Consider the following 10,869-nt stretch of genomic DNA (forward strand, 5'->3'; position numbering starts at 1 on the left):
ACACACACACACACACACACACACACACACAGCAGGCGACTCTGAACCCATCACCTCCTGTGCAAGGCCCGCGGCCCCACGGCCACCACACCCGCGGACAGAGAGCCTGCAGCCCGTGAACCTGGGCCAAGTTCGGCTTGAATGCGGGGCGGTGGGCAGCTGGGAGCCCGCAGGCGTCCGTTCTCAGCACAGACAAAATGACCCACAGAGTGAGCGGGGCCAGAAGTTAGACAGAAAAGCCACCGACGCAAAGTCTGCAGCGTGGCCCTCCTCAGAACTAAAGACCACAGCTGCTAAAATAAATAGCCGCACGATCAAGGTCACGAGATCACAGCGATCAAAGAAGGAGGCTACTTAGTCTCAGGAAATCTGCCAGGAGAGAAAACGTAAAAAAAATGGTTTTCTCAGGCTGTTAATTCAACAATCTTATTAAAAAAAAAAAAAGGCGCACATGCACACCACCCATCAACAAGGCGGCCTATTAGTTACTGCAGAACACAGAGAGACGCTCAGACACGGGGTGAGCCCCCAAAGAGCCCCCTTCCTTCTGAAGGAAAAAGCAGCCCAAAAGTGCGTGCACACAAACACTAGCAACAGGTGCCATGAGGTCGGGCCCAGGCTGCCGGAAGGCTCCACAAGGGGCAAGGCCGGAGCCGGGCACCAGAGGGCACTCCAGGCTGGGCAGAGTGACAGTCACACAGGGAAAAAAAGAACACTCTGGAAACATGTCCTCTGAATGTGGTAGCAAGACATCTGGATTCTACTGTTGTTGAGCCGAGATGAGCACTTCGGGTGCGGTGAGGGGGCCAGAAAGAAACAGGCGGCTTATCAGTGGTCTCGGAGGGTCAGGGATAGACATGGACACAGGGCTTCTGTCCAGTGCAGTAAACCTGGTCCCCCGAGTGGGAGCAAAGGACCGCATGTCTTCTGCGCCCCCCAGTGGCTCACAGCTGCAACCGCATGCTGACGCAGGGCCCCCAGCGCCGGCTCCAGGCTTGGCTCCGCCTCCCTCCGGCTGGGGGGGGGGGTGCACCAAGCGCGCGGGGTGGGGGAGCGGCAGCGCTTACTTTATCTGACCCGCAGCGTCTGCGGTGGAGATGCACCCCCATCTTTCAGTGCACCCAGCCCCCGTACGTGCGAATCCGAGGCCAGGGGTGGGGCTGGGCAGGCGAACCTGGGCAGAGGCCCCAGCACGCACAGCGGGCTGAACACCTGACTGAACACCTGACTCCCGTCTCCCTGCCCGTGGCAGCTGAGGTGTAGAACTCAATACTTCTGCTCCATTCCCGATACTCAAAAGCGCTTACTTTTTCCTTAGGAAAAGGCGGAAGCATAAATACTTCTTGCAAGACACCTGCTCCCACTGAGCAGGGTCTGAAGATCTCTTAGGAGAGTGGCACTTTCTACTCTGAGCCCAAAGTAGAAAAACCCGGCTCCCAGAACCACAGCCCGACCCTGATCACAGTTGCTGGGGGTCCAGAGAAAACTTTGTGGCTTCTGAGAGAAGCTTCTGAGGGGCCAGAGGCACTGGCTGGGGTCCTGGGTCCTGGTGGCCACCCAGGGGCCGGGTGCAGCCGGGACGGGCATGGAGGGCCCAGCTGCGGGGTCAGGGCCAAAGGCCAGGGCGTACCCGTGCTGTCCCGAGGGGCTGCTCTCGGAGCCCCACGCCTCCGGCTCTCTGCGGCGCGCACGGCTGAGCCACCCGGAGCCAAGCTGCGGGGAGGAGGGCCATGAGGGGGCACAGAGCGTGGGCAAAGCTTAGCTCCATGTTCTCTGGGCTTTGAGACCCTGGGTGGCACTTCTCCCTCCCCGAAATGAACTGGAGAGGTGATGTGATCCACGGGGGAAGGTCCGGCTGGAAACGAAGAGGACCCCAACAGGGAAAGGTCTCTCCTCAGTGGACGTGCCAGGGCTCCTAAAACTACATTTACATCGGGGCACCTGGAGGGGTGCTCAGCGGGTTGAGCTTGGGTCCAACTCTTGATTTCAGGTCAGGTCACGATCTCAGGGTTCATGAGTTCGAGCCCCACATTGGGCTCTGTGCTTGAGATTCTCTCTCCCCCTCCCTGCCCCTCCCCTGCTCGCGCTGTCTCAAAACAAAGAAACCAAAAAAAGAAAACCAAAACAAACAAACCTATTTATATCACCAACAAGATTTTTACAGAAATGATATAAATAAAATAATAGCAAAGTCCTCATGAAAACACTTATAGATGGACAGTCCAGAAGGAGAAAGAAGACGAAGTGAGGGAGTGGCTCCTGGAGACAGACGCTCCAGAGGCTCCCGGGGGAAGTGGCCCGGGACACGCCGGACACGCGGACACACCGGACACGCGGACACACCTGGCTGCACTTCAGGTCACAAGGTCCCCGGGAGGAAAGACACACAGATATAAAGAAAAGCAGGATTTTGCAGCCAACGGTGGTGTGGCAAGAAGCCAGCCGGCCATTTGGGGGAAGACTGAGCTGAATGCCTACCTCATTTATATCAAAACAAATTCTAGCCGAACCAAAGACTTTAATGTAGAAAGAGAAACCATAAATATTCTAGAATAAAGCCCGGATTCAAATGGCCATGGTCTCGGAGAGTGTGTTTCCTGCAAGTGGAGAACGGAAGGCGAGTGGCCAGGACAGCAGACCGCAGGCGCGTGCGGGGGCGAGCTTCTGGGACGCACGGGGACAGGAGCGCGAGGACCGGGAGCCCAGACAGACGCCGCCAGCAGGGGACACGCAGGAAACACACGCGCGGCCCAACACGGAGAGATGCTTGAAGCCTCTAGAATTTTAAAATGTAAAACAGGAGGGCGCCCGGGGGGCCCCCATTGGTTGAGATCTGGCTTCGGCTCCGGTCATGACCTCATGATCTCACAGGTCAGGAGTTCGAGCCCCACGTCGGGCTCTGTGCTGACAGCCCAGAGCCTGGAGCTGCTTCGGATTCTGTGACTCCCTCTCTGCCCCTCTCCCGCTCGTGCTCTGTCTCTCTCCATCTCTCTCTCAAAAATTAACATTAAAAAATGTTTTAAAATGTTAAGACATGACAATGAAAACACGAACACCAGACTGCTCTCCGTCATTCTGACGACACAGGAGACCCTGGTGAGGACCCGGGGCACACAGGCCGGGGGCGTGTTCTTCCCACGGGACCAAACCTCAGACGCCACGCACTTTTCGATTCAGCAAGAATTTACCCAGCACGGGTCCTCCCTCCCCAGACGCAAAGACGAACGATGACTAAACACCACCTGGCCATTAAATGAGCGGGCTGGTCCGTGCTGCTCATCTAGAAAAGTCTCCAAGACGGACTCGGTGCGACAGGAAACCTGTGGGAGCGCACAGGACTCTGGGAGGGACGCACCTGGAGCTGCCGGCGGGACCGTCCTGGGAGCCGAGCGCGCGGAGGGGAGCACGTGGGCATGGACGCCTCACCCCTGCCTCCCTGCCCGTCTGCGTCCACCACTCGGGCGGCATTGTACGTCCAAGTGCCTATTCGGAGAAAATACGGAAATGCCAGCAGCCACTTACTTGCCACAAACTATTTGCTCAGACTGATGCCCAAATATTTGTCTTGTGGGGAGAAAAGCACACCTGCGTTCTGTCCTAACGCCTGTGAGACACCGGTCACGGCCACACCGTTCTGCCGTGGTTTTATAGGGGGGATTCCATTCCATCTGAAGTCTACGCAGCAGAATCCTGAACTCTTTAACAGAAAACACAAAGGAAAAGACGCAGAAATAGCCACGGACTCGGAAGAGAAATTCGCCAGCTCTTTCTTAGGTCGGAGCGGGGCTTTCGGGAGCGCTCGGTGCGGTAAGGACCAAGTTCTTAAGGAAGGAGGGGCCGCGGGTCGGGGAGGTGGGGCCTGACGTGCCTCTCTCGGTCCGCTCCAGTGCGTCCCCCACCTCTGCGAGGCCAGACACGGCGTGCACGCAGGGGACATGCGCAGGAAGTCACGAGACGGCTACGCCCCAGCAGCGGGGCCCGTGACCGTGGGGCCCCGGCGGAGCGCTGGTGGTCACGCTGGTGAGAAAAGCGCAAATCAGGGCAAACTGCCTTCAGAGGGTGGTCAAAGCGAGAGGGAAAAGGGAGAACCTGGCGCCTCCCAACACTTCCGGAAGGGCTAGCCCTTCAACCACAGGTCCTGGAGCCCCCACCGCAAGCCTACGTCAGTAACCCTTCCAGAAGCAGAGAGGTCTCCTGTTCCCCAGGCCCCGTCCTGGCCTCTGCAGACCACTGATAGGGACTCTGAAGGCCTAGACCCACAACACCTGCCCTTTCTCTTTTTTATGTTTATTTCTGAAAGAGATAGAGACGGAGACAGACAGAGACAGAGACAGACAGAGACAGAGACAGAGCACGAGCAGGGGAGGGGCAGAGAGAGGGGGAGCCACAGAATCCGAAGCAGCTCCAGGCTCCGAGCTGTCAGCACAGAGCCGGGTCATGGGGCTCAAACCCACAAACCACGAGATCATGACCTGAGCCAAATCAGATGCTTAACTGACTGAGCCCCCAGCCCCCACCTGCCCTTTCTTTCTGCCCGTGCCGACCCTGACCCTGACCCTGACTGCCGGTGGCCGGGCCTGTGCTTCCATAGTCCGTAACCAGAACTGGAGCCTCAGAGGGCGGAGGCAGGTCTGCTCTTCCAGAAGGGCAGACCCAAGCCTCGCCGCCACTGGCCTTCGTCAGAAAGGAGGGGCAGTTCTGATCCTCCGCAGGCACCCCGAGCACGGTCTAGCCCCACCAGAGCCCGTCCCCGACCCATCACAGCAGACGGTGAGGCGGCTCTGCTGGGGGACACCCTTGCTTACAAATAAAGATGTAACTATTCTCAGCCCGCAAATCACAAACTCAACCCCCAGGAAGGGAGGGAGAACTATCTGTGGGGTATTCACTCCTCGCTACGGCACTCTGGCCTCCCCTCTCCCCGCACCGAAGCGGTGTGCCCAGCACAAGGCTGGCACGCTCACGAGCGCGCCAGGATGAGGGGGCTGGGCGGGAGGCAGACTCTGGGTAGGATTCTAGGTGCCACCTGAGAACCCAGCCTCCTGGGGGAGGCACTCTACTTCCTCCCATCCCACACCCCCCCCCAGACTCACACGGGATCTCACCGCTTAAAAAGGGGTCGTTTGTTTCTGTTTCTATTTGGACTAGATAACAAAGTCCAATGTGAACTTGGCATATTTCCCGACAATGCCTATGCACCGTTACGTCCCGTGCACAGGTGACCTAAGACCACAGAGTGCCAACAACCTACGAACAGAGCCCAGTTCAGACTCACGGGCCGAGTTATTTTCTCTCACTGGAATAATCACATTCACTTCCATTTACTGAGCCCCTGCACAGGCCCGGCCTGGGCCCGGAGCTCGGATTCGAACAGCGCGGCCCCTGCCTGCACAGAACATCAAGGCAGGAGGGGAGGTGTGTGAACCCGAAGCCACGGCACCGTGGCCACACCCGGCCCCCGGAGCATGTCCGGGACACCAAGAGACCTCGGGAGGTCGAGCCTGTGAGCCAGGACTTGGAAGGACGATGGATTCAAACAGGGAAACAGAGACCGCACTAAGCAAGCAAGTCAAGGAGGCCTGGAAACGGCGGGGCGGCCGGGGACAGGGGCACACCTGGGGTCAGGGCCCAGGGCACGTCAGGACCAGGCTGGCACCCGGAAGATGGCCTAGCCCTAGCCTGGAAGGGCCTCGCATTCCACGTACCATGGAGCCTAGGTTCCGGCCCAAAGGGAAGGTTCGAGGGCAAATCAAGGGGTCAGATGAGGCTCTGGAAGGACAGGACCATGGAGACGCTGCCACTTTGGTACTCGCGCCTCCGCAGCACTGGGTCGGGCCCCCCCCCCCCCGTGTCCCCGCAGCACCGGGTCGGGTCCCCGTGTCCCTGTGGCACCGAGACGGGTCCCCCGTGCCTCTGCAGCACCGGGCCGGGCCCCACGTGTCCCCGCAGCACCAGGACAGGTCTGGGTCGGGCCCCACGTGTCCCCGCGGCACCAGGACAGGTCCCCCGCGCCCCCGCAGCACCAGGTCGGGTCCCCCGTGTCCCCGCAGCACTGGGATGAGGCAGGTGCGGGGGAGGAGAGAGACCAAAAGTATGTCTAATTTGTGGACTGTAGATGTGAGATCAGTGCAGCCGGAAAGATCACACTTCTTCAGATCACACACTTCCCCGTTTGCCCCGTATTAGGTGTGTTCCTGGCATCCTACGAACGGATAAAAGCGGCTCCATGAGGAGCACGAGGCGGACACCCCCTCCTCCCGGGCCCTGGGGCCCTGCCCAGGAAAGCCCAGTTGCTCCCTTCGCTTCTAGGTCTGCCCGCAGCCGTCACGGCGTCTCACCGTAACCCCTCGGCATCAATTTAGCAGCAGTTAAAAGGACGACACCGTCCTCACGTCCCCAACAAACAACAGGACAAAGCGCGCCTAGGAGGGGAACGGAAAGCGGCCTGCGCCTGACGGTGACTCATTCCAAGCAAAGCAGCCCATTAATCCCGTCTCTAGGATCTGAGCTCTCAAGTCCTCAGTCCCAAGATGGTGCCTCACTGTCACCCCTGGGTCAAGGGCACAGGATGCGCAGCTCACGCTGGATCTGAAGGCCAGGACACGGGCCCTCTGACGTAGCCTCTCCTGGCTCCGAGGCCAAGCTCGCCCGGAGGGCCAGCAGCGAGTTCGGGTGGCCAGCGGTCACCGCCAGGCCAGGCTCACACCTACCGTCCCCAAACCATCAGCAAAGTGCTCTCTTCCACTCTCGAGAGTGCTCCTGCTGAACGAGACGGGGCTACTGTGGACCACCTTCCAGACACCGCACCTCCCACGTCAACGCTAACCCGGAGCTGCTGCTCCCGCCGGCCCGTCTCCAGCAGGACCATGACGCACACCCATGAGTCCCTGACCCCCCGTCTTTCCCAGGTGGCACAGCTTTCCAGTCGCCCCGTGGATGTGGGCGAAGATGACCTGTGCTCGGAGCTGAGGCTCTCCAATGTATCTCACGGTGAACTGGAGAAGGAAAAGCGTAGAGAGAACCCCTGACATGTGCTACAACTTTCACAAAACCTACTGTGAAATCTGCAAACGTATTGACACGAGTCGTTCCTAACTACGAGGCAGCACGGGGCTGGCTGGCCTCACGGCGTCACGACATCGCCACCGGCAGGACCTCACAACGGACAGGCGCCCGCCTGCAGACCTCCCGTGACGTCAGGACGGCCGGGGGGACCTCCGCACGGCCCGTCCGCAGGATCCCTGGTTTGCTGCCCCGTTGCTTAGTTTCCGGGGTTACACTGTGGGTATGGAGAGCATCCGGGAAGCGTACGGACCCTACGGGGCCTCCAACCGCCTTTACCGACACTAAAAGAGGAAGGTCAAGTCAACTGAATGTTCCCTGCGTCACATCAGTAGAAACGGACGCCAAGGGGGTGCTTGCCCTGGCCTCTGCTCTGTAGCTCTCACAGTCACACCCGCTCCGGCCGACTGTTCCTCGGGGTCAGGAAACACAGACGCAGACCCCGGGCACACGGCTCCTCGAAGAAGCCCCCAGGGTGGACCTCACTGAAAAGCAAAGGTGGGGCTTCTTTGGCTTAAACACACTGAGCTATGCACACCCGCCCGCCAGCCCCAGCCTCCGCCCCGCACCCTCGGGTCGTCCTCCCGAAAACGGGGAGAAATGCCCCCAGTCTGGGCACTGCTCCTCCCGAAAGGCAGTAAAACTGTCACCCGGTGTCCCCCACACAGATCAAGAGGGACCCCCCCCCCCCCACTGCTGACACCCGGGCGGGGCGGGGCCTCACCCTCCTCCTCGTCTGTCTTCAGGACCATCTTTCCCCACCACAGCGGGACCCTGAGGGCCGCGAGGTTTAGTCTTGCGGAGGCTGAGTGGGGCGGCCGGGCTCCCCTGGGCGGCGGGGCTCCCCTGGCTGCGTCGCAGGGCCGGGCGGGGCCGGGAATACCTGGGGGCCGCCCGGGCCAGGACAGCTCAGAGCTGCTTCCTGAACTCCCGGACCAATGGGCCTCCGCGGGCTGCACAGGCGTCACGGCCGCCACCCAGTTCCTGAAGTCAAGCTCAAGTTGCTTCCGAGAAGTTAACCAGTTAACCGCCTGCTCCCCGGAAGGAGCCCGGCAGCCGCACTCCCAGACTTTCCTCCAACGCAGCCGCGGCGGCCCGTCTCCTCGCCCGGGGAGCACCTTCCGGAGGAGGATCCCCCAGAGCCCCGGGCTCTGAGGACGCGAGGGCGGCACGTCTGCGAGGAGGGTGACTAAGACACCGTCACCCTTAGGGCACGCTCTGAGGTCACGGGCTGGAAGGAGAAGGCAGATTCTGAGGGAGAGAGAGAGAGCACGCGAGCTGGGGAAAGGGGCAGAGGGAGAAGAGAGAGAGAGAGAGAGAGAGAGAGAGAGAGAACCTCTCAGCACAGAGCCCGGCACAGGGCTCGATCCCATGACCCTGGATCATGACCTGAGCTGTATGAAGAGTTGGACGCTCAACCAACTGAACCCCTCAGGAGAGAAAGCAGACTTGAGAGAGAAAAACCCCAAGGTCATTTCCAATACGAGTTCGGTGTTGACGCCATTCTACTGTCTACGGTGTGTTCGTAGAACATAACTATTATTACTAAATTCGTGATGCGTGTTTATTGTTGAAATCAGATTAACAGTAATGAGGAAAACAGTCTAGCTCCCGTCAACCGGGAAGAACCACTGATGACGTTTTGGTTCGTGTGCTTTATATTCTTCCAGATTCTTGTTCTGTGTATTATATTCTCATTCTGGGTCTGTCTTTCTCTGTCTACACATAACATACAAACGTATCTCTTCTCTCTACAAATGTCTTGTATCTTATATGCATAAATACAGCCACGTACATGTTATACAAACGTGTCTCTCGAAATGTATTTATTTTATCACAAGAGATAAGTGTATATATTCAGAGAGAAATACAGATCGACAAACAGATAAATATATAGAAACATAAATTTGATGTTTTACATGCTGTCTTATACGCGGCCATTTTTTACCGATGGCAAACATTTCCCACGATAATGCGTGGAAATGTACCCCACTGTTCACGACCCCCAGCAGACCGGGTCTAACCACCCTGCTGGGGGACGTGCACGTGGCTTCACCCTTCCTGACAATCCGACGCCCGGGCGCGCTCCCTCCCACACGGCTTATCATCCCCCGAGCAAACCCCCTCAGGGCGGAACTGCTGGCTCCAGATACGGGTCCCCTCCTGGTCACTGTGACTCCCAAGTGACAGACGGACCAACATGCGCCTCGGGCCTCATCCCTGGAGGCCCAAAGCCTGGAAGCAGGCACCGGCCAGTGTCCGGCCGCAGGGCCCTCTCTGGCCGGCTCCGCTGCGGGACCCCGACCCCTCCTCCCAGGAGTCTTGGCAGTGAGCGCCCCCCGAGGCAGGTGTGAGGGACGAGGGGCATGCTGTCCCCGAAGCCAGGCTCTCGCTGTGGGTAGAAAGGCACACGTCTACACAAGACCCCAGAACACTGCGTCTCCAGGCACACCAGGAGCGCGGCCCCAGCCCCCCAACCCCGTTCCTCCCTAACAACAAGCAAATACACAAACATACGCCTTTAGAAATGCCTCTGGTTTCTGGAAGCAACTAGTGTAAATCAACCTCACACCTTCCGTTCGGTTCGTCACAACCAGAGCCACGCTTCCTCCTGCGCGTCCCCTTCTGGAACGGGTCCCCGGCTAAGTCCCATCCAGCTCCGTGTGCCCAGACCAGTACTCGCACCCTCTGGGCCAGGGCCAGTGTCTGATGCGGATCCCAACTTTTCCGAGGACGGGTCACTTCTCCTCTCTGCCTGCTGTGACGTGGTAAAGCGTTTCTCCAGGAAAGACGCCCGAGGCAGGTCTGCCCCCAACCCCCCCACCCCACCCCCGGCGACCCTGTCCGGGGCCCGAGTGCCACCACCTTCACAGACCCTACCCGGGCCTGCCACCTTCACCTCTGCTCCTCTGAGAAGTGAAAAACGGCTTCTTGGCGTTCCTGTCTACACTGACCTGATGACCGGTGGTAGTGATGACCTTTCCAACAGTTTGAGGCACTTCCTCTTTCCTGAACTGCTTATCAACACTCTTTGTGCCCATTTTCTTATCGATTACCTTGTCCTACAGAGTTTTCGATTACAAATTCTTTGCATTAAGCGTTGCAAATCTTGGGGCGCTTGGGTGAATCAGTCGGTTAAGCATCTGACTTCGGCTCAAGTCATGATCTCACGGTTTGTGGGTTCGAGCCCTGCATCAAGCTCTGTGCTGACAGCTCAGAGCCTGGAGCTGCTTCGGATTCTGTGTCTCCTTCTCTCTCCGCCCCTCCCCTGCTCATGTGCTCTTTCTCTCCATCTCTCTCTCAAAGGTAAACAAACATTGAAATATTCTTTTAATGTTGCAAATCTCTTCTCCCAACTGGTCACCTGTTTTTAACAGCAGCTGTGGTATCATTTGCCTTATAGAAGTTTCTACGTGTTACAATCGAGTACGTAATCTCTTCCTCCACTGGCTTCATTCCGAGTGCGTGGAGGGCCGGGGACCGGAGATGCGAGAGCCCTGGCACCAAGGCTTGCAGGAGCTGGGTGGGGAGGGGGACGCACCTGTACCAGCAGGAACCCGCCCTGGAGCTCAGGGGCAGCTGGAGCAGAGCAAAGAGCGTCAGGAGAGGAAGGCGAGGCGGGAGGGAGGGGAGGGGAGAGCTGTGGGGCCTGTCAGGTATCTTCAGGACCTGCTCCCACTGCGGCGGGGGAGCCGGGGAGCCACTGCAGGGGGGCGGGGGGCGCTGACTTCTGAGGCCGTGACCCGGGCTGAGAAGAACAGACGGCAGGGCCGCGAGGGCAGACGCAGGGAGGGCATCGGGGAGGCT

At 59.0% G+C, this 10,869-nt stretch overlaps 1 protein-coding gene across 2 annotated transcripts in view; it reads right to left on the bottom strand.

Moving 5' to 3' along the window:
• The window catches only part of CYTH1 (cytohesin 1), a 37,947-nt gene extending 29,767 nt beyond the window's left edge, over positions 1-8,180 (bottom strand). For both annotated transcript variants that reach the window (XM_029928288.1, XM_029928287.1), the window contains exon 1: positions 7,787-8,180. In XM_029928288.1, the coding sequence (XP_029784148.1) occupies positions 7,787-7,814 (28 nt within the window). In that variant the 5' untranslated portion in view covers positions 7,815-8,180. The remainder of the gene's footprint in view (positions 1-7,786) is intronic.
• Between the last annotated feature and the right edge of the window lie 2,689 nt (positions 8,181-10,869).

Source organism: Suricata suricatta, chromosome 17, assembly GCF_006229205.1.
Source record: "Suricata suricatta isolate VVHF042 chromosome 17, meerkat_22Aug2017_6uvM2_HiC, whole genome shotgun sequence".
NCBI classification, from domain to species: Eukaryota; Metazoa; Chordata; class Mammalia; order Carnivora; family Herpestidae; genus Suricata; species Suricata suricatta.